Source organism: Enhydra lutris, unplaced genomic scaffold, assembly GCF_002288905.1.
Source record: "Enhydra lutris kenyoni isolate GAN:26980312 unplaced genomic scaffold, ASM228890v2 scaffoldscaffold1, whole genome shotgun sequence".
Classification (NCBI taxonomy): Eukaryota; Metazoa; Chordata; class Mammalia; order Carnivora; family Mustelidae; genus Enhydra; species Enhydra lutris.
The window spans coordinates 59482770-59507757 of NW_019154085.1; the positions used below are offsets into that span (position 1 = coordinate 59482770).

General features: G+C 36.1%; 1 protein-coding gene across 1 annotated transcript in view; it reads right to left on the bottom strand.

Moving 5' to 3' along the window:
* LOC111141601 (fibroblast activation protein alpha) overlaps positions 1-24590 on the bottom strand; it is a 93284-nt gene extending 68694 nt beyond the window's left edge. The window contains exons 1-6 of the mRNA XM_022494274.1: positions 24377-24590; positions 23963-24047; positions 6468-6563; positions 5429-5523; positions 4407-4481; positions 2846-2898 (exon numbers count right to left, since the gene is read on the bottom strand). Coding sequence (XP_022349982.1) covers positions 2846-2898; positions 4407-4481; positions 5429-5523; positions 6468-6563; positions 23963-24047; positions 24377-24382 — 410 coding nt within the window. The 5' untranslated portion in view covers positions 24383-24590. The remainder of the gene's footprint in view (positions 1-2845; positions 2899-4406; positions 4482-5428; positions 5524-6467; positions 6564-23962; positions 24048-24376) is intronic.
* Positions 24591-24988: the final 398 nt, after the last annotated feature.

The following is a 24988-nucleotide window of genomic DNA, read 5'->3' on the forward strand; positions in this document are numbered from 1 at the left end:
AGTTTAATATGTACTCTTCCACATTCTCATTTACAACCCCCATCTCTGTGAATGCATATGCATTTCAAATTTTTGAAAATAAGATGCCATTTGACAATCTCCCCAGGGATCTGACTTGAAATCAGAAAAGGAAAGGAACATCTGATCTCAAGCTAAACTGAAAAACAGATCATACACTGGGCAGTATGCCTTAAGCTTGCAAAGTTCTCCACCCATGGGGAAATTTCAAATATCTTATTGGCCCCAAATCTCACTTTGATGCCTAGAGTCACCCTGCAAATACTCAATTGACTAACTTGCACTGAGGAGACTTTGTGGTTCTTCAACAAGAATGTGTTCAGATTTTTACAAGTGCTAAAGACTCATAGGATGCCATGCTCAAGTTTTGACTATTATCTTGTTGAAGATTGCGTCAATGGTTTTGTTAAGAATGCTTTCATAGAGACACAAAACCATATATAAATAGAGGAACCTGAAGAAAGACTCTTTGGCCTCCCCATTCAAAAACTAACTTCAACCGGATTTAACATATGCCTGACATTTCTACTTTTTTCATGCTTTTAAAGTTTGGACACCTGTGACTTTGAAGTAACGTCTTTGGTCATGAAGCCTGAGGCCTAACAAACTGTGAGGGAAAATGGGTAGGTCAGTTCCGATGGCAAAGAGAGTAATGTCCATGGAAGAGAGAGACCTTTGGTGCTGCAGCGAGAATCCTGACTGCCAGAGGGCAGTTGACAAGCAGCAGAAGAAAGGGCCAGAATCTATTAAAAGACATAGGGCACAGGCAAAGGAATGATCCAGAAAAGAAGACATTCTTCACCTGGTTACAGTTCTGTGTCAAGCCAGGGTTCATGCTACCTTTGACATTGTAACAGTGTCTTAGGTTTCCATATGCTGTGGAATGATCTATGCAAGCATGCAGTCAGCGCCAAGCTGAAAAATCTCAGCACACAGTCTCTTCATGACTGTCACGTCACTGCAGCTGCCATTTTCTGTTTTCTAAATAACTAACACTATGAGAGAAAGTGGAGGAGGCTGCTTACAAAGGCTGTCATCTTCTTAGTACTCCTTCCTATGCTTGAAACCAGAAGCATCTTTACTTGCTCTGTGGTAGATTTTTATAGACTCTTCAGAGGCACATACAAAACTTGGAATTAGTGCTTTGTGGTCTTGTCTTGAATCTCAGCATATTTGTCATCTGTCACTTCCTAAATTATGCTATATTTACCTGACTTAAAAAAAAAGCAGTCTGGAAAATTAGATAGTTGTGCAGAAAAGAGTTTAGAAAGAAGGAAAAGAAAGAAAGAAAGAGAAAAGAAAGAAGGAAAGAAGGACTATTATTACTGAACTCACTACACAAAAACTAAATATTTAAAATGATTCTGGGCCATAAAGCTTATACAAGCCATAATTAAAATATTAGTATTGTCATCTTCTTTTGGAACTGTTTAATTTGTTGAACCTCAGCATAGATAGGACATGGAGAATTTCAAAATAACTAAAAAAATAAAAGGAAATGTTTCAAGCCTTAAGAAATTATGCTGATCTAAGACTGAGGTTTTTACTTCACTAGTTTCAAGTTTTCTTGAAATTAGGCTTAATGCCTTAAGTTCATGTGTGTCTCTCCCACATATGCTTTTCACATAGGTGTTCAACAAATACTTTTTGAATTTGGTGATGATGTGGATACAGACAAGAGAAAGACTCAGAGTACATTAAATGAGTACATTCTACTTTATGTAGCAGTTCCTATTTTTTAATTTGACTGTTTAAAGTCAGAGTTATTCTTTTCTGAAGATTTAAAACAAGTAGAATTTTTTTTTTAATTTTTCTACTCTTGCTGGACAAAAGAGGAAATAGACCATAAAATTTTTCAATACCTCTTCAAGCCATATAATTATTTTTCCCTTTTATATAACAGCAATAGGATATCACATTAAGATGAATAACTAAACCTATTCATTGTCCATACTTAGAGTGATTTTTCTAAAGTGTAAATCTGATCATGTCATTTCCCATTTAAAACTCTTCAGTGATTCCCTATTGTCATCAGAACAACATCTAAACTCTTCTTAATGGTTTCCTCATTATTATTTGGCCCCTGCTTCCTGGACCCAGCTCCTTCCTAACCTTAACACCACCTCTCACTAGTCAGCATGCCCTTCTTCAATTTCAACTGAACTGACCTACTTTGAGTTTCTGGAACACTCCATGCTCTCCCTTCCCTTTGGGCCTTTATACGCTATTCCTTCTGCCAGGAATTCTTTCCCTACTCAGTCCTTTTTTTTTTTTCTTTTAAATTGCAAATATTTCAAATAGTTAAACATTACAAATAAATAAAGAAAATAATTTAAGTAGATGACAACTTATCTACAACCTAAATTTAAGAAATATTTACATTTTGCAATTTTAAAAACAATTGATTTTACAACAATTAATGGATTATGTGTTTAGGTACAACTATTGCATCTCCTTCCCTTCTGCTTCCTTCCAATGAAGTAGCTACTCTCCAGAAAGTAATGTATCATTCCCATGCCTGTGTTTGTACTTTGAGCACATACGTTTACTTTCATTAGTGGGAGTTCTGAAGTAGGGAAAATAAAACTGCATTGTGTGTACAAATATAAAATATTAGTCAAATAAAAACAGGTAAATATTCCATAATGATATTTCTTTAAATTTCTTAAGTTGTATGGGTACACACATACTGTAAAGAAGTAAGAACCTGAGATCAGTAACAAGATAATGTGATAATGTTGTCTTAATTTCAAATCAGAATTTAGGTTGAAAACTATAATAGATGTAAGTAGTATGAATAAATAGATATGAAATCATGAAATTTTACCCATGATTAAGGTCATAGATGTGATATGTTGCTGTATAAGAGTATCGCCAAAGCTGTCAGAGAGAAGAGATATGAAAACAAATTACAATTCTTAAAAAGCTTATGTTAGTAATGTATCATCACAAATCACTCAACTCAAGAATCGAAATTATAAGATGACAATTTTCACAAGGCACCAGGAAGGATATGTTTCAATTCCAAAAGAGTCTTCATTTAAAGAGTTTTACTGTGGACTTTTGTGCTGTTTGTCTAAGTTCCAAAACTAATCTCAGCAGTGATTCAACCCTCACTCCATAAAAAGCATATCCGAAGACATTTCTTAATATAAAAAGCTTTTCTTTGACACACTGTCTCCTAAGAATTTTCCCTTTATGCTTTACCTTGATTGAAGTGAAACCTCTATGATCTCCATGGCCTTAAGGATTACCCTACACCTGTCTTCATTACAATGATAACCTCTAAAATTAGGTAAAGAATTTCATTCAACACAGAGTTTTGTTACAAAATGTTTGCCTTGTTCAAATATAATACTTTTAAAAAATAATAGAAATTGAAAAATAAAGAGAAGATATATAGTTTATAATTCCTCCTAAAAAAAAAAAAACCAACCTACTCTTTTTCTCATGAAGTATATTTGTCCTGTGGTTAGTGAATAATACAAGTATTATTTTGGATTTTGCTTCTTAAAAGAGCTTTCAAACTCTTGGCAAAGAAATTCCAACTGGTTGAAACGTGTCTTCCTAAAGATTGCTAGTGACCAGGACCTGGTCCATTGGAAAATAATCAGCAGACAGAACAACTGGGGAGAGGAAAGTTTAACTATTCATTCTGTATATTAAGAGAGTTTTACATCTCACAATGGATATGAAAAATGGCAGTTAACCTATCTAAGAGTAATTACTTTGTCTATCTAAAAGTAATTACTAGAAGTTTAATTTGATAATAAATTCTTTTGCTTTCTTGCAAAAAAATAATTATCTTGATGTTGCATAATTAGAAAAAATAAGATAATTAACTTCCCTCTATAATTTCATTCAGGAACGAGAAATTAAGTAAGGGTAAATGGTTATGGTTTAGTAGGATACTCCTACTCCAGGCTTTTGACCAGAGATTTAAACCCTTGTCCACCACTGCTTGTATATTATCTTATTTGAGGTAGTGAGTTAAATAAGCTACACCTTGATTTTCCCATTTTCAATAATAATAAACTTTCACAAGATCAAAATATGTGAGAATTAACTAATGATTTATGGAATCAAATAGATTTAGAAATACAAGTATAATTCTCCCATTTCTGACAAATATCAGTGCCCCAAAATGCAGCACACCCCCCATCCTGCAGGAAAGTAGTTTCTATTACTGGATGATAGCCAAATAAGAACACCAAATTCTGAATATTTGTATATGTTTCAGTTATGTTTTGGGGATTCGTCGAGAATCCACATTAACTTCTTGAATATTTAGATATAAAAATGTACTCTTACTTCCTCTCACTTTTATAAGCCAAACTGTGGATTAGTAAGAGATATAGACAGATACACCCAAATTAAATAGTCCATACCTTTGAATAATCGCTTTCTAGATATGCAAATTGCCGATCAGGTGATAAGCCATAATTTGAAGCATTCACACTTTTCTGAAATTATAAAGAAGTTGATTAGAATACAGAAAAAAAAATACCCAGACCCATGTAAATGTGTATTTTTAAAAGGATATCATATAACTGATATACTCCTACGTACATATGCTTTCAATGTAATTTTTAAAAACGTTTACATGGTACTTACTGTATACAAAGACATTTATTGAACACTATGGGAGGACGATGTGAGAAATAGGACATACTCTGTGATTTCTAGACGCTTAAGACGTTAAACTTGAAAATAAGTAAGGTATTGCAAATTAGAAAGTTCTGATAAAGAGTTACAAATACAGCATTGCAAAAGTATTAAAAAAAGAAGCATTTAAATCCAAATGAGAGGACTGTTGATCGCACAGAGGAGGACAGTATCATCGGAGCTTGATTTTAAAACATTAGCAGGCTTCTGAGGGTGGAGAAAGCAGGAGGTTGGAGAGCCGAGGGGAGAGAACAGCACGCGCCTACATTTCCTCACTCTTGTTTATTGAGCATGTAATCCTTGTTAGGCGCCATCCGACCACATTCAAATGTTACATCACTTACCTCTTACAGTAACCCAGAGAGGGATTATTCTTCCTACTCTTTAGAGAGAGAAAAATGAGACACACCGTGGCTGGTATAGTGAGGAATCTTATGTAATTTTCCATAACTAGGGAATTGAAAGAACCCGGATGGGAGCCTTGGTTTGCCTCTTGTAAGGACTGAGTTCTTGACACTTGTTTCTTGCTACACTTTTTCCACCGAGAAATAAAGATGCTAGGTGATTGAGAGGAGGCAAGGGCAGTTGTCTAGGTGACTAGAAAAGAGAATTTGAGAATTTAGTGGGAGATGGAGCCAAGAAGGCAGGTCGGGTCCAGATCAAGTACTGAGAATTTGGACTCTGGTCCTTGATCAGTGAAGAGATGGCAAAGTTTTTGTGGAGGAAGGAGTTGCTGGATACATACCATGGTGGCATTACTCAAAATGGTATATGATTCTCCTGTTTCAATATTGTAATATACTATATCATTATCTGTAGACTGATGAAGATATTCTTGTCCTTTAAACAAGAAGGAAAACAAACTTGAAATGATCTCTCTTTATAGGAAATACGTTTACAAGAAAGAGAAACCTCTCTTATTTCACAGATTTACTTTGTTTTTCTTCCCTGTCCAGGGCATTGCTTTGTCAGATTTAAAATAAGAAGTTGACAGTGGAAGGGAGGAAGGAATGCTCTTTTCTATTCTCCACAAAAATGTCATGTTTACCAGTAGCTGCCCTATTATGACCAGCCCAGGGTGCTTGGGAATAAAATTTTCTCTGTGTTACAAAGAAGATAAACTAGTTTAAAATGATTGTTTTGCAACAACAAAAAATACAGTACATTTGGACTGTGTTTGATTTAGTTTAAAACCCATTTGATGTTCATTTTATTTCCTGAAGAGAAAAATTAAAATATTCAAATTTATTTAGTTGTACTTAGATATAAACTACAATGTCATGGACAACTTAGTCGACCTTACCATTTATTTGATTAGACTTATTTGGCAATGTCTTATTTTGGAAACTTATATGAAAATATCCATGTTATGGCCCGGGAAAGATTTTTTGGTCAGGGTGGGATTTGTCTATTTCTCAGATTATCTAGATTGACAATGGAAGTTCTCTTTTGGTAAAATTCTTATGACTTATCTCCTAAATAGGTGCATGTCTCCCATTCTGAAGAACAATACAACACGCTCAGATCATTCTAGTAATGCACTCTCAACTCCTACTTTCTTGTCGAAACTCCAACTGGCATCCCTACTATTGGGTAAATGCAGTTCAAATGGTTCTGTCAAAGGTATTTGGTGGCCATTTGACCTATCTAAGTAACTGCTCTTTCTTTTCATTTCAATTGATGTAGCTTCGGTTACCATAGAGATGTGTTGGCACTAAAAATAAAAAACAAAAAAACACATATATTTTTTAAAACCCCCAAAGGTAAATAAGTAATTCACTTACCTGAAATCCAGTTCGGAAAAAATGTTTTATAGGTAAATGTCCCATTTAAAATATCCTTCAGTGTGAGTGCTCTTGTACTTCCTTCAGAGTCGTGAACTTTGGGAGAAATGGAAACATTATTACAAAAAAGATGATTAATAACTTAAATAAATCCTGAGCCTGACTCTCATTTGTTCTGTCTCATATAATGAAAAGCCTGTCCGGGCACCTGGATGGCTCAGTGGGTTGAGCTACTGACCCTTGGTTTCAGCTCAGGTCATGATTTCAGAGTTGTGAGATCAAACCCCAAGTGGGGCTCTATGTTGAGTGTAAAGCCTGCATAACATTCTCTCTGCCCCTCCCCCTCCTGCTTGAGGAGAGCATGACCGCTCTCTCTCTCAAAAAAAAAAAAAAAAAAAAAAAAGAGAGAGAAAGAAAGGAGAAAAAGAAAAGAAAATATTTGCCATTGGTAAACACTTGTTTAACTCCCATCTTAGGATCTGTGAGTGTTATCTCCTTGATGGACAGGCTAATGAAGGCTTTGAGAGGTAGTTTGCTTGCTTGGAAGGACTATGAGGGCATCTAAGAGGGCCATGCTGAGCAGCCGGGATGCTATTCAGGCAATGCAGAGTTGTCAGAGGTTTTTAAAAAAGGATGAGATGATGATCCAACAACTCTAAACCTTGCAAAGCTGGGATTGCAGACTAGCCTAAAAACCTAGTCTTTTAAGCACTTCATTGTATTTTGTCATAGATGCTTGGCTTGGATTACTGCCGATTTATCAACAACATATTTTAGTATCTCCTTCAGTCAGAAGCAATCAGCCCAAATCTGTACCTCCAGACATCTCAAGAGAGGAAGCATGAATGAACCTAGATAATTTCTTATCCTGACTGGGATTTTTATAAAGAGAAAGTGGGGCAGAAAAAACAACAACAACAATAACAACAACAAAACAAAACGGAAAAGCCACATCATCTATACAGATGATCTTAAAGATTCTAGAAGTAGAGGTTTGCCATATAAAACCTCACCTAAGGTAGCTCATAAACCACAAGCAAATTTCACCTATATTTGAATCTTCCAAAACAATTGTGTTTTTCAAACATGACTCTATTCTCAGAACACATTCATTATAGAGCTCCTAAACAGTCAGATACGCCAGATGGATAGTATGGCAACCAACTTCCAATCCTCCTTCATATCCATATTGCCATTCTCCATCCCTCCCACCCTACCCCTTCTCTAGGCCATCACTTACAGAACCAAAACTTAGAAAAATGTCCTATACCTTGAATAGCTTTTGTGAATCTGGTATTTGCCCATGCAAAAATAAAACTGTCGAAGATGAGAGCTGTAACTTTATCCTCCTGTTAAACTCTCTCACAGCTTTCCATAACTCTTGGAATAAAAACCAAAAATGTTTGTCCAAACTGTAGACCCTAGCTGGTTTAGAATGGCCCTCCTGTCCTTTCTTGCCTCTCTCTCATTTCTTTTTAGAGTCCAAACATACTGGGTTTTCTGTTCTTCAGATACTCATTTCTTTCTCCAGGGCTGCTTCTCCTTTTTTCCATGTTCTCCCCTCTCATTGCTTCTATTCAGGCTCTAATGTTTAATATAAGGTCACTTCTCTGGGAAACTCCTTCTGACCCCCTGATTTAGATCTGGTTCCCTTGTTATACGTTACCACAGATCATGTTCTTTTTTTTTTTTTTTTTTTTTAAAAAGCATTTGTCTTGATTTGTAATCTTTATGTATTTGAGTGATTGTTTTATTAATATTTCTACACCTTCCACTGTATCCTCAAAATAGTTATCATAAACCAGGGACCATGTCTAGTCTTGCTCACCATCACATCCCTAGAATCTACAACATAATGAACTTTTAATTGATGCTTGTTGAATGAATGAACACATGAAATGAAGAATGGGTGGATGGATGAATGAATGAATGGTTGGATGAGATTTATGCCCTCTTTTTTACAGGATCATTCTACCACTAATATCCTATAGGGCTTTGATAAGTCAATCTCTGGCTTCACAGCTTGCTTACCTGTAATATTATGAAGGACTGGACTAGAAAATGGTCATAATACTTCCAGTCCTACCACACTAGCTTTTGAAATTTGAGACTCAGCATGCTTTAAAAGCTTGCAATTACATAAATGTACAACCATGTGATAAGAGTTAATTGACCACCTGGATAATACATCTTCTGCTATTTTAACTGATTCATATTGATGTATATATGCTCCATATGCTTAATTAGGACCCTGAATTATTTTCTTCATTTACTAAAAATTATTCTGGTAGCTATAAGAATGCAGGTGGCTGGTAAGCCCTTTTGCAACTAGACACTAAATAATAACATTAAGTTATTCTATTTTTTAAGATATTCATCTTCTTATATTCTCTTTAATTCTAAGTAAGGTTGTACATGTCATACCATTATTCATAATAAAAGTTCTTTCTTTAATTAAATGGTCTTGTGTAAAATTTATATCACTGATTTTATAATTGCTATTCAATTAATAAAAGACCATTTTACTATAATAACATTAGAATACTTGTGAAGTATTTTAATTAAATTTTACTTACCTCTTCTAAAAGAAATTGCAATCTGTTTCTAATACAGTTAAAGGGAAATTCTAACACTGTTTGCAGTGGAAATTACTTTCCTTTTTGAGATATATTTAATTTATGTCTACATAGTCCTAAACATACAGATGAAAATTTTCAATTTAGTGAATCCCTTTATGGTGAATACCAAAAAATTCCTAGATAATTGTTTTTTAGAGAACTTTTTTGATATCCAAATCAATAAATAAATATAACCTTGGAGGCTTATTTATTTGCTTTTGTTTATTTACTTTTTTGTCTAGCGTAAGTTATGCTTTGATTATGGTGAATGACTTACATACTAGATCTTCCTCTTTAAATATCCTTGCATGTAATTTTCCTTACTTGCAATTATGATTAATTGAGAAATTCATAGCAGTTAATCTTCATTTCTCTAGAAAGTTAAATTAAATGAGCTAACTGAAACGAAACATTTAGCTCTATGCTTGGCACATGGTAACCAGTGAATAAATATCAGCTTTTGCTATTATCATAACTTATCAGTATTCTTTCCATATTTTTTCCTTTTTAAAAAATCTGAGTATAGTTGATATACAATGTTACATTAGTTTCAGGTGTACAACATAGTGATTCAACAAGTTTATACATTCATTATGCTATGTTCACCACAAGCGTAGCTACCATCTGTCCCCATACCTTGCTATTACAATTTCACTACGTTCCTTATGCTGTGCCTTTTACTCTTGTGACTTATTCATTCTATAACTGAAAGCTTGTATCTCCCACTCCCTTTCACCCATTTTGCCCAACTCCTACCAAATATTCTTGATCAGTGTTTCCTACTCATTTGACCTCTGGAAATGTTTTTGTTTTTAAATATGTACTAAAATCACAGTAAGGGGAGGGGTGCCTAAGTGGCTCAGTCAGTTAAGCATCTGCTTAACCCAGGGTCCTGGGATTGAGCCCCGAGTCGGGCTCCCTGCTCAGTAGGGAGCCTGTTTCTCCCTCTTCCTCTACCTGCTGCTCTCCCTGCTTGTGGATGCTCTCTCTCAAATAAATAAATAAAATCTTTTAAAAAAAATAATAAAATAAAATCACAGTAAGGGAAATGCTGTTTCTGATTAGACTATTAGTATATATAATTACTATCATGATATTCATCAGTTGGGCTTGAACATTTTGGTCATCTTCTGGCTCCGTAAATGAAAATACCACAATTATGATCATAAATAGACTTAGTACTAATATCACATATATGGATACACGAAATTTGTTAAAAAACTAGATTTCAAATTATTTTTAGTATACCTACTCATTTTCCTCTTCATATCATTAACAAACATGCTGATCCTCGTCAGAATTCTCAAAAAGATTTTAGGGATTTGTTACGTACACTGTCAGAACTTCTAATGCAGATTATCCAGGAAAGTTACATGAATGTGTATTTAGTATTACTTCCTAGTTAGTCATTTATTTTAAAAGGGTGCCTAGTAGCTATAAATGCCAATGATCTATATATAGAACTTAGCATATGTCTTGTTATGACTCAAAATATCTGAAAAGCAATTTTAAACATGTATTAATTATACTACTGATTACTATAATGATAATAAGCTCCACCAACACCCAAGAAGAGATGAGTGGAGGCACAGAAAACATATCCAGAGGAGCCAACTATACTGATGTGGAAATAAGTAAAGTTCATGGCACAGTTTTAGGGTAGGCAATTACTCTCAAACTCACCTGTGCTGTAGCCAGGGCTTGGAAAGTGTGATTATGCCAGAGCCAGGCTGGGATTAGAGTAATACCAAATCAAATGGGAAGAATATAAATTTAGGCATTCTTTTCTTTCTCCTGGAAATGACTAAGTGTTCATCAGTGCAATGGAGTAACATATCTGTTCTGAGAAGTTGCATTAGATCACATATTATGAGTTATCAAACATGAAGTTTACTCAGAATTTCCAATCCAAGATTTGATTCTGATTCTCTGCACATTTAGAAAGACCATAAACATAATTATGTTTCACTACACTATAGTGTTAAACCCTATATTAGCTACCAGCAGAAAGTGACCTTCCATTGGCCTCTATGAAAATGCCATTGGGTTATTGCTACTCAGTACTTTCCTAAATTTATTGTACATGAACCGTTTTCATCTCTATATTTATGCAAGCTGCATGAGGCATTAGGTCTTTACCTATGACAGTAGTCTGTATTTGGTTTTTCTGACTATTATATGCCCAGTAGCCAGGACACTGCTTGACATAGAGTGGGAGCATGATAAATGTTTGTTGAATCAAGAAATAAATCAACTGAACAAATTTTATATTAACTTACTTTCATTAATTCTCCCACAAAAATATGCCTGCCCTTACTCTTTACCTACGTCCATGTTGTGAATTTCATATATATGGTCTTCTACCTGGACATGTCTTCATTTACAGAATGTGTAAAAAAAAAAATTAGTCCTTGGAGTCACTTGGAGTGTTTTTGTAAAACAGATTCCTAGCTTTTATCTCAAACGTATTGTTTTGGAATCCTCTAGGCCTTGAGACCCTGATAGCTTTTATTTTTACCAAGCCCCCCAGTTGATGATTCTGCAATTTAGTGATTTCATTGAATCTACTTGATTCAGTGAACTCTTATGCCTATCAGTGAAATCTCTCTTTGCCTATAAAATCCTGGTACATGGGTGGGGTTGGCCTCCATACCAATCCACAGACACCCTATAACCAAGTGTCGATCATGGCTTTCAAGGGATGTTAATGGTCTTCCTTAACATTTTTGCCCCTATTTAGTCCTCTTGCTCATTGTTTTGAGGCTCTGTCCAAATGGACTCTTCTTTAGGTATATTCCTTCTGCCGATCCTTGAAGAATGGAGAAAAGTAAGGAGACTGATTCTGCCCCAGATTAGATTAAAGGAAGATTGCAGGGAAAGCAGAGAGGTCATTGTTGTCTAGTGGTTTAATGTGTGTAAGTCAGTGTAAAGGGCCACTCCATGGCATCAATCACACTAAACAAGTTCCAGTCACTTGAAAAATATTCCACTAATAGTTATGGAATAAATAAATAGATTTCCATGCCCTTTCCCAAATAATGTTTTAATTTGAAACATAATCTTCCAATTGTTTTGGAAGTTTAGTTTTGACATGCATAATTTTTTAACTTTAAATAACTGAGCAGAAGCACAAATGAATTCTGAATGTATATCTCTCTTCTACATGTAACTGACATTCACTTGATTAATACCGAATTCCTGACAGTGCCCTTAAATTCAATTTGGCCCCTTTAGCACAAGTTACTCATACACTGCCTAAACACTCTAATGAACTGTAATTTAATCATTTGCATTTTCAACTTATTAAAAGAATGCTGAAAATTATTTCAATTACAAATCCAAGAAATTACAATTCACAGAAATGATTCATAAGTAGTGATTCACTATTTTCTTTTTTTCTTATCATTTTTTTAATTTATTTTCAGCATAACAGTATTCATTGTTTTTGCACCACACCCAGTGCTCCATGCAGTCCGTGCCCTCTCTAATACCCACCACCTGGTTCCCCCAACCTCCCACCCCCCCACCTCTTCAAACCCTTCAGATTGTTTTTCAGAGTCCATAGTCTCTCATTGTTCACCTCCCCTTCCAATTTCCCCCAACTGCCCCCTCCTAACTCCCCATGTCCTCCATGCTATCTGTCATGCTCCACAAATAAGTGAAACCATATGATAATTGACTCTCTCTGCTTGACTTATTTCACTCAGCATAATCTCTTCCAGTTCCGTCCATGTGCTACAAAAGTTGGGTATTCATCCTTTCTGATGGAGGCATAATACTCCATAGTGTATATGGACCACATCTTCCTTATCCATTCATCCTTTGAAGGGCATCCTGGTTTTCTCCACAGCTTGGCAACCGTGGCCATTGTTGCTATAAACATTGGGGTACAGATGGCCCTTCTTTTCACTACATCTGTATCTTTGGGGTAAATACCCAGTAGTGTTATTGCAGGGTCATAGGGAAGTTCTATTTTTAATTTCTTGAGGAATCTCCACACTGTTCTCCAAAGAGGCTGCACCAACTTGCATTCCCACCAACAGTGTAAGAGGGTTCCCCTTTCTCCACATCCCCTCCAACACATGTTGTTTCCTGTCTTGCTAATTTTGGCCATTCTAACTGGTGTAAGGTGATATCTCAATGTGGTTTTAATTTGAATCTCCCTGATGGCTAGTGATGATGAACATTTTTTCATGTGTCTGATAGCCATTTGTACAGGAAAAAAATATACAGTGGAAAAAAGACAGTCTCTTCAATAAATGGTGCTGGGAAAACTGGGTAGCTATATGTAGAAGAATGAAACTCTACCATTCTCTTACACCGTACACAAAGATAAACTCAAAATGGATAAAAGACTTCAACGTGAGACAGGAATCCATCAGAATCCTAGAGGAGAACATAGGCAGTAATCTCTTCGATATCAGCCACAGCAACTTCTTTCAAGATATGTCTCCAAAGGCAAAGGAAACAAAAGCCAAAATAAACTTTTGGGACTTCATCAAAATCAAAAGCTTCTGCACAGCAAAGGAAACAGTCAAGAAAACAAAGAGGCAACCCACGGAATGGGAGAAGATATTTGCAAATGACAGTACAGACAAAAGATTGATATCCAGGATCTATAAAGAACTCCTCAAACTCAACACACACAAAACAGATAATCATATCCAAAAAATGGGCAGAAGATATGAACAGACACTTCTCCAATGAAGACATACAAATGGCTATCAGACACGTGATTCACTATTTTCTGAACTCTTTCTTAAAACTTTGTCTATTCATTATTAAAATTCTGTTTTTATTTCTATCATTTAATTTTCCAGTCCTGAAAAATAACATCAGCTGACATCTGATGTTAGCTCTAATATCCATCATAAACTAAACGAGAAAATATGGTTTATTAAGTGGGGCACACAAATAACTGGCAGGTCATTTTGTTCTCACTCTCAAACTTGGTTTGGAAAAAAAAAAAAAAAAAACAACTTGGTTTGGAAGCGATGCTTACGAGCCACCTCAGAGAAGGTGATAGAGCTCCCAGGCACAACACACCTGTGCTTCTGTGGGCTCCACAGAGATGCTGTCTGGGAGAAGCCGTGAACTCCAGCCATCTCATCACATGGAGTGACTGCCACAAGCGCAAGTGTAGAAAATACTAGGGTGTGAGATATACTGCTTACAAACTAATATTATATTTCAGCAAAGGCTGACAACTCTGAAAAAAAAAAATAGATCCGAGGCATCTTTAGATCAGTAATAATTTACTGAGTTCTTATAAGTAACAAGCACGCTACACAGACCAGTCCCGTTAAATACTCACAGCAACTCATGGGCATAGGTACTTTCATTAACACCATTTTACGGAGTAGGAAGTGGAAATCAGAGAAGTAAAGTAACTTGCCTAATACGTAACAGAGATGGAGTTTAAATCTACTCCATCTGATCTTAGAGGTTGGCCTTTTATCACTATATTGTGATTTAAAGTGAAAGCACACATCAAAACAAAAACAGAAGAAGAAAACAAACACAGAAGGTCAAGAACCAAGCAACACGCAAGAGGTAGGATAATTACACCTCAAAATGTAGGTTAAGAGAAAATGAGGCAATTTGAGATTCATCAAAGCAAAGAGGTGACTGAAGAATGTAATATCTCCCAGTTTCTGAAAGCATTTTCCATGGTTCTTTCTACAAATAACAGTGTACAACATAAGTCAAAGGAATTGTCAGGTTTTTTAAAGTCCATTTGTGTATTATGTGACTGTTGTGTTATGTTATTTTATTTTATTTTTAAAGGTTTTATTTATTTATTTGTCAGAAAGAGAGAGAGAGAGAGGACAAGCAGGGGGGCAACAGCAGGCCGAGGGAGAAGCAGTCTCCCTGCTGAGCAAGAACCCCCGCCCTGACGATGTGGGACTCGATCCCAGAACCCTGGGATCTTCACCTGAGCTGAAGGCTGATGCTTAACCAACTGAGTCACCCAGGTGTCCTGTGCTATATTATTTTGATTTTGGCATTTTTTCAAAATCTCTAAAGCTTTGAAGATGAGCAGATATGGTCAACGTAATGCTTAAGAACAGGAGCAGTAGATCATTTGGGTGACCCTGAAGGTGAAAGCAAACCTTGTCTATTTTTGAAGGCTCACTCAGTCTCCTTTGCCAGCTCAGTTTCCTCTAGTCTCTACTTTGGATTTTGGTGTGGCTCATATTGGTGTTCTTGAGGTCTGGAGAAGAACCACTTTCCTCAGCCATTTCACTCTCCCAGGATTTCTATTACATACCCTTAGGCTGACTCTCCTCCACCATCGCTGACCCCCACTGGATTTCTTCTCTGGATTTCAGACCTATCTATTAAACCTCCTCCTTAACATCTCTGCTTGCACACCTCTTGGGCATTTCAAAATCAGTATGTTGAAAGCTAAGACTAAAAGAATTCCATGCTGTCCCTCCAGACTTCTCTAAGTTAATGGCACTATCATCCATATAGTTCCTCAACTCAAATACCTGGGAGTTATCCTTGACCCCCCTCATACCTTACTGCCTTTGCCCAATACCCAAGACCCAAATCAGTCTCCAAAATCTCTCTCTACTCTGTCTGCTTTTCTTCATTTCTATTGCACCCCCAAGACCAAGCCATGTCTCACTAGGTAGACTATAATGGATGTCTAATTGCTCCACCTACAACTTCATTCCTGGTATTTCATTCAGGTTTTGATTTATATTTTCTTAATGACTAATAATGCCAAATATCTTTTCTTGTGCTTATTGGTCATTTGTATACCTTTTATGCCTTTGTATGCCTTCTTTTGAGGGGGAGTCTATCCTTTTGTCCATTTATAAATTGGGTTATTTGCTTTTTTATTATTGATTTTATTTTTGATTATATATTCTAGATGCAAGTCCCTTATCAGATATATGATTTGCAAACATTTTTTTCCCATTTTATGGGTATTCCTTTCACTTATTTGATGGTATCCTTTGTAAACCCAAAGCATTGAATTTCAATGAAGTTCAATGTATGTACATTTTCTTTTATTGCTTGTGCTATTGGTCATATCTAAAAAACTGACTACCCAAGAACATGAAGATTCATTACTATGTTTTAAGACTTTAGTAGATTGAGGGACACTTTTATAGATTAGGGGTACTTCAGTAGGTTAAGTGTCTGCCTTTGGCTCAGGTCATGATCCTGGAGTCCCAGGAGCAAGCCCCACATTGGGATCTCTGCTCAGCGGGAAGTCTGCTTCTCCCTTTGCCCCTCACCCCACTCATATTCTCTCTTTCTCTCTCTCTCAAATAAATAAATAAAATCTTTAAAAAACACTTTTATAGATTTAGCTCTTACATTTAAGTCTCATCCATTTTGAGTGAATTTTTATGTATTGTGTGAGGAAGGAAGTCTAGCATGGCTTTTGTTGTTGTTGTTGTTGTTGTTGTCATTGCTTTTGGGTGTGGATATCCAGTTGTCCTAAAACCATTTGTTGAAAATACTTTCCCCATTAAATTGTTATGGCACCCTTACAAAAAAAATCTATGAAATATATATATATAATGTATATATATATATATATATATATATATATATATGGCTTTAGTTTTGGACTCTAAATTGTATTCCATTGATCTATATGTGTATCCTTATGCAGGCACCACACTATTTTGATTATGTAAGTTTTGAAATAAGCAAGTGTGATTCCTCCAACTTTGTTCTTTTTCAAGATAGCTATTCTGGGTCCTTTTCATTTCTATATGAATTTTAGGTTCAGCTTGTCAATTTCTGCAAGTTATTTGGGATTTGGGTAAGAATAACATTTAAGAATTATAGTTAGCTGTAGGTAAATTTAGGGAGTACTGGCATCTTAAAAATATTTAGTTTTCTGATTATTAAGTTTATGTAGGGTGTTTTTCTGTTATATCTTTTTGTATTGTTTATGGCTAATGTATAGAAATGCAATCGGTTTTTGGAGGGGTTTGGTATTTATTTATTTATTTTTGTTTTGTTTTTGTAATTGATTTTTATATATTGATTTTGTGTCTTGTAACTTTTCTAAAGTTGTTATTAGTTTGAATAGTTTTTTGGTGAATTCTCTGAGATTTTCTATAAATCTCAGAGATATATAGATAAATCTGCAGATTATGTCATCTGCAAATAGGAATAGTTTTACTTCTTCCTTTCCAGTCTGGGTACTTTTTATTTCTTCTTCTGACTTAATTTCCCTGGTACAACCACCAAAAAATATTGAACAGAAGTTGTTGAGAGCAGAAATGTTGTGTTGTTCTCAATATTAGGGGGAAAGCACTGTATCTTTTATCACTGTGATGTAGCTATAAGTTTTTTATAGACATCCTTTATCAAATAGAGGAAATTCCTCCTATTTTTAGTCTCCTGAGTGTTTTTATAATGGAGGGGTGCTAGATTTTGTTAAATTCTTTTTCTGTGTCTATTGAGATAATCATGTGGTTTTTGTCCTTTTTTTTCTATTAATGAAGTTTATTATAGTTATTGATTTTTGGATGTTAAACCAATCTTGTATTCTTTCGATAAAGTAAACATGGTAATGGTATACAATCCTTTAGATGTTGCTGAATTCAGTTTGCTAGTATTTTCTTGAGGATTTTTTCATCTATTTTCATAAGATATATTGGTCTGTAATTTTTTTCTTGTGACATGTTTGTAGCATAATACCCTCTAGCTCCATCCATGTTGTTGCAAATGGCAAGATTTCATTCTTTTTGATGGCTGAGTAATATTCCATTGTATATCTATTCAGTTCCTTTAAAGAATTCTATCACATCAGTTTTTCTACTGAGTATAAAATCATAGTATGTATGAAAAAATTTAATTTAGATGCTAAACAATCATATTATTCTTATGATTAATAGAAATAAAAGTTAATAATAGCTGTAAGTTATTCAGTTTTTACTACATAGTTTTTGCTATTTTACAAGGATACTGAAATTAAAAATAAGTTCTTTCCTCTACATATAAATAGGGAGTAAATTTTTAACAAAAGACTACTAGTATCTGATTATCTTATGGAAAGCTCATTTCAATTTGTGCCTACTGTGTTAATTATTACAATATATTTTAAAACTCATTTTGACGTCTCTCATTCTTAAAAACTTTTATCCCAGATTACACATCCCAGATCTGAGCTTTAGAACTTTTTTTTCAAGGTGTGTCTATGACTAGATGTTCTTGTGTAAGTTGTAAAACAATTCGCTTTGGAAATCAGAGACAGGTAAACTCCTCTGCATTATGGGACTCATCCAAAGACTGGGATTATTTTCTATATTATTTAGAATTTGGCAAAACTTGGAGAAAGTTTGCCAAGATTCATTTTCTGTGATTTTAAAATCCAAGTGCAAATTACGGAAATGTAATCTGCAAAGTTGATTCATTTACACTCAACTCAAAGGCTCCTTTATGCCGTGAACTTCCTGAACCTTTTCTTCAAGCCTTCAGACTTCCCCAGATTTCCTCCAAAAGAACAGTGAGAAAATAAGCTTAAAACCCTCAAAATGTTTGAGGGAATCTGTTTTACAGTTCTGAATGTTGATACTGGGAAAATTACAAACCTTAAAAACATATTCATATCTCTTTTGAAGATGATTTTGCCTCACATGTATCTTATTTTACAAAAAGTGATAACTGAGGTTATAGTAGTAATAACAAAAATAACACCAGTGGATTTCTACATGCAGACATTCTAAATTATATTTCTTCTTGCAAAATAGTGATTTCTGTTCTATCTAAATTGTCTATAGTTTCAGATATCTCCTGGAATGAATTGTATAGGGCATTACCTAGTTAGGTAAGCAATCGCTATAAATTTTTTATATGTGTGTGTATAATTGTAAATATATATGTATATACATGTTTTCCTGTGTTAACTTGTTTATGTAACTTGACCTCACAGCTACCATTCTCTTTTTGGCTCCCTGGACTCACTTGCCTGCTTCAGGGACTTTGTGCCTGCATTTTACTCTGCACTGAGGATTTATCCCTGCATTGAGGATTGTGTCCTCCCTGTCCTTAAGGTCTCAGCTGAAATATCATCTCAGAGAAGCCTCTTGGACGAGCTTCATTACAGACTGAATTGTGTCCCCCAAATTCAAAGACTGAAGCTCTAACCATCAATCTGGCTGTATTTGGAGACCATGCCCTTAAGGAGGCCCATAATTAAGATTACATGAAATCATAATAGTGGAGTCCTAATCCAGTATAACCGGTGACCTTACAAGAAGAGGAAGAGGCACCACGAGTATGTGTGCCTAAAGAAAAGGCCGTGTGAGGACACAGCAAGAAGGCGGCCATCTACAAGCAAAGGAGGGAAGCCTCCAAAGAAACAAAACCTGTCCGCATCCTGATCCTAGACTTCCAGCCTCCAGAACCATGAGAAAATAAATGCCAGCTGTTGAAGGCACTCGGTCTGTGGTATCGTATTCTGGCAGCCCTAGAGGTCTAACACAACCTTTACTCTAGGTGTTCTATGTAACACTTTAAGGAATTTGAAATATCTTATATATTTTTTTATTTGCTTTTTATCAGACTGCTCTTTCCTAAGGATGGAGACCTTGCCATTCATGCCCTAGACTGGTAGCAGGTATTTGAAGGTGTTTAACAAATAATTGCTGGACAAATAATGGACATGTCTAGGGGCCACTGTGGATTGGACGTTGTTGGTATTGGATAACTCTGGGCTGCTCATTTCAGGCTTTTCATATAGACTAGATTGTTATTTTCAATCCTTGGAGGAATCATATACCTCTTCCAGCCCAAGGGTTAAAAATCCAACTGTTTTGGGGCACCTTGGTCTACCTTGGTCTACCTTCGGCTCAGGTATGATCTCAGGGTCCTGGGATTTGAGCCCCACACCGGGCGCCCTGCTCATCGAGTAGCCTGCTTTTCCTCTCCCTCTGCCACTCCCCTGGTTGTGCTACCTCTTGCTTGCTATCTCAAATAAATAAATAAAATATTTTTTAAAAATCCAACTGTTTCTAGAAACCAGGCAGATATTGTAAATGAGTGCGGAAGCTTGAGCACAATAAATTACAAAGTTGTAGGGTCTGCGGCAGACTGGAGAATGCATTGCCCACCTAAAGATAGCACATACTTCTCAACTGTTACCATGGGCCCAATGCTGCCAGAACTAATATTTCAAGAGGAGTCAAAAATCTAAGAATTTTATGTGAAATCTTCTGATTTTTAAAAATTAGCACCTACACGAATTTGTATAAAACACTGCAAACCCAAAACAACTGTAAAAGGCAAAATGTTTAAAAGTAAACAAAGGATTTCAGGGAGATCTGAGCACCTAAGGCCAATGTGAGGTAATGGGATTTCTGAGGAAGTGTGAGGAGGACTAACAATGTACTAAGAGTGGTTCTCCTTTCACTGAGAGGTACTAGAAGCACTGCCCAGGAGAACTTCCAGTTGCTCCCCACTGCATTCCCTCTCTTCTTTTTCTTTCCTTCAGGTTTATCCTCTACCCCATCTTTGACTTCCTTTTTCTCTCCAGTTTTTGCGTCAGAGCTGCTAGTATCCTGTATGAGTGCCTTGCACACAAATTTCTGAAAAATATTTGTTTTTGAGTCTAGAAGGTGAGGGTTAGGAGCAGGAATGATACACAGGGGTAAAACTCCCTACTCTCAGAATTGAGAACATTGTTGAAATTGGAATACATCGCACAGGAAGGCCTACTTGCCATCATTGTGTTACATGTATATTAGGATGAAGACCACAATAAAATTCTAGCTGTCATTATTTCAGCAACTACTTTATGTTAAATCGTAAAAAATAACAGCTAATATTTATGGAGCATTTGCTTATCATCATGTGGGGAGCTCTGCACTCAGCAGAAGTCAAGGGGAAGGCTGTTCGTGCTTTTACATGTCCCTTCACACACCAATTTCACAAATTCCCATCCAGGAATTGAGAGACTATAAATTGAGGGAAGGCCATATAGAATTTACGTATGAAATTCTGGATCATCTATCACTTTCCAATGCCAATTTTTTGTGTGTTTGTGTTTATCTCATGAAATCCCTTAAAACAAGATCTGTGCATTTATTTTGGGTTGGCAAAAATAAGGGGAAGGTGTGGAGGTTAGTTTCTGTTCTCGGCCTGGTTGCATCTTCACAGGGGAAGTGGAGCAATGCTTTGGAAGACAAGAGAAAGTGAATAGAGGCAGAAGACTAGAAAGGACATCTGTGGAATAGGGGTAGACTGGGGTCAAGGGGATGGCCTGGGACTAAGGAGTAGAAACCCATATGTGCATCCTGTTTGGTAAAAATAAAAATGGGAAAGTTTGGAAGTTTCCAAAACAGTTGTCCTTTATGTTTATTATTATGTGGATGATCTAAATGGATCTTTTTCATTTCACCACTATATTTTCCTATTTGTTCCTAAAATCCTGCCTAATTCCTCTACATTTCTTTTAGAACTGAGGCTGGTCTTCCTAGGACCTTCTCCCTGTGTGGAAAAGCCCATCTCTCACGTTCTTTCACCGGGACCTGGTGGGGAATGACAGAAATCCTCTCTGGTGGTGATAACCGTGCCTCCAGAGTGGGTTTTTAAACTTGCTTTTCACAAGGATATCTAGACCACTGCACCTTTCTTTCCCCAGCAGCTGGCACAATGATGGGCAGGTCATTGGTGGGATTTACTTCAGTAATAAATAAGTGAACTGAGGTTTCTTAAGTGAGTCCTTAGGTTTGTCAAAGGACGACTGTTCTTACGCTGGTGCAGAAATCCTGGGCTAAGAATATGAGGGCACCTAAGGCCAATGTGAGGTAATGGGATTTCTGAGGAAGTGTGAGAAGGCTAACTGGAAGCTTACTTGGCATTGAATTCTCTGTTCCTCCTTCCCTTCTCCTGCCTTAGTACCTTAGATGCTGTTCTCACCGGGTGTTGGGCAGAGGTGAGAGGGAAGCTCCAGACCTGGGAAAGGAGTGGGGTGTGAAGACAGGAGGGAGGTCAGAAGGATGCGCTTAGCAGCAGGGCTGCCTGGACACAGACGTGTGGGAAGGAGGGTTTCAACCCTGGTCCTGCTTGGGAAATGGAGTGATGAATAGTCCTACATACAAGTTATTCAAGTGGCATTCTAGAAGTTCTTCAACAAACTTAGATAGAATGATACTATCGATAGAAAAGATACAGTTCTCAGCTTTTTAGTGATTTTTTTGTTGCTCAATGAGTACTAAAATTTCATATGAAGTTAATTTGATTATTTGACTCTTTCAGGAAATTACTTTGCTCTGAGAATAATCCTGTTTGTTGAAACAGAAAACTATGTTACAAATGACAGGGACTTTATACTATATGTACTTTATAACATGTATTATGTGTATAAGATACATGTCCACACTTGGGAAGAAGGTAAGGTTTGAGATTGTACATAATTACACAAATTTCTATGTGCTATATACTTATATACTTTTTACAAATGTATAAATATAGTATGATTTTCATTAAAAATGATGGCTTGAACTCCAAAGTGCCCATTGCAATCCAATCTTGCCTGTGGACATGGGGTAAACTCACAATAATTTCCACACACTTTTATTCTCAGAACATTAATTTTTGAGGAGCGAAATGTTAATTTCAAGTACTGGTGAATTTCTTCCCAAAGAGTTAATTTTGAACGGATTAGCATTCAATACAATTAGACTTAACCTACCACCTGACAGATACTCGTATGGTATGAGGGAAATATGGCCCTAAACCATTGAGGTGAGACACTGCTCTGAAAACAATTTTAACTTGAAAAACCATGAAAAATATGGATGTACACACACACATCTCAGCAGCCTAAGAGTCATTGAACACCAGCAGAGAGCAGAAATAAGGACTAAAGATTAACACCGAAGATATAAGAACACTGCTTGCATCTTATTAACTTCTCCATCTTGTAATTGTGTGAAAATCCCACTAGCATTTGAATTTTTCAAAATATTTTTCTATATTTCATTTTTTAAAGCAACAGATCATTTTTTAGCTAAAGGCTTATCATTGGTCTTCCTTTACCGTCAGTCTGTAACCAAAAATATTTCCCCTTAGCTATCATAAACCTTTAACATTTATTAGTACAAACTTTCCCTCTTTCCCTAGACCCCAAGGCACAAGACCTGTTTTTGTTATAATTTTTTCCTGTTTTAGAATTTGAGCTTCTCTTCATCAACTGTTTCCTAAGAACCTATTTCCCTACTATCACTGGATTATTTGTGGACAGAGTCTTAATTTAAATTCAAACTAGCACCAATATTAGTTCATAGTATCCTCCAACTTACAGCAAATCGAGATCAATGTTAACCTTCTAAAAGGATGCACTTATCGGTAAACATAATGCCTACTTGATAATAGTCTTCTAATCTGATCTGTCATTGCTACTGCATCTAGAGCAACAATTTCACCTTTTCTGTAGCTACTCCTGGGATCTGTTTTTGCCACTGCCTCCGTACATGTTTGGAAAGTCTCATAATACAAAACTCCATAGGTTCTGTTGTGACTTTTCTATTCTTACTTATTTTTACTTTCCATAAGGCAATCCAATAATGAAAAGCAATGTTAAAAATATTTTCTCTAAAGGCCTGTCCAAACTTGCAATTTAGCAGATATTGTGGGGGGTGTGGGGGTGATACGGAATAGTGCTTCAGTTTTTCTATTGCTGAAGTAATACTGGGAATCTCTTCCTACTCATGCCTGAAATTCCTCAGTATTTCTGGTTGCTCAAGAACATATCTGTGAGCTTATATGTCTTCTTAGAAATAACAGACTTACTTTGGGAAATAAGCACTTAGGAAATGGTCCATCACTTGTGACCATGCGTTAGTGCATTTTCGGAGCTATCCTAAGCAGGGAGAGCAAATCAGAGAAAATTCTTACCTCTTGAAGGACGTAAGACAATGCACATCACCAATAAAGCAAGCACGGCGGAGGTAGCAACTCCAAATACAATTTTTAACCATGTCTACATAAAATAGAGAAAATTGACATATACACAGTTTCTGTTAAATAGTAGAAATGGCAAGATTTTGTTTACACCTAAATCCTATTTCTCCCTCCCCACAAAGCCTTTGATTGTTTTCCACTGATCTGGCTATAATTGCTGGAATTCTCCCAGCTCTGCAAGGACAAATATCTCTACAGTATATTTAGAACAATCTCCCTATCCCAACCCACTCCAGGAAGTACATACTTATGTACAAATCCTCACCTTCTAAACAATAGAAAACTGTGATCGAACTCAACTCAGCCAGCCCTCCTTCTTTAGCAATACCTGAGGCTGCATATACTAACCTTCATTTTTCCAGATGTTTTTAAAAGTTAGCTAATTCTGACTTCAGAGCGTGGGTCACCGGATCTGTGAAAACCGTTGAAAAGAAGCAAGTCGCTCTTCAGAGTTGGAAGCTGAAGCTAGGACAAGGGTTTTTTTCTTTCCACGGACTTTTGAATACTGTGCCAATTTTCAAAAGATTTCTGTAAAATTAGAAACAGATTTTGGGGGCGTTCTTGGCCTTGAAATGAACTGTGAGTGGCTCAAGAGAGGTTTTATAGCCTTCTCATCCTTGTAAATTCTACACCAACTTCTGCTTACGTTGACATACAGAGGTTTTAGTTGTTTTTTTTTTTTTTTTTAAACAAGTTCAGGTTTATGTTTCATTTTCTTCTAGAAATCACTCATGGATCACTTGGGCAAGCGATTGCATTGTGTGTAACCTTTTTATTTGCATCCAAAAGGAGAACTTTAAATAGTATAACTTCCAGGTATACACAATATACTTATATCTATTTTTTTAGCAGAGAAAGAAAATTAAAGCCAGATAAGATTTTGTGAGACATACACTGCATAACTGCACATTTTTCTTCCTCTGGGAGATTATGAGGTACTTGCGGACAGAAATGTTTTTC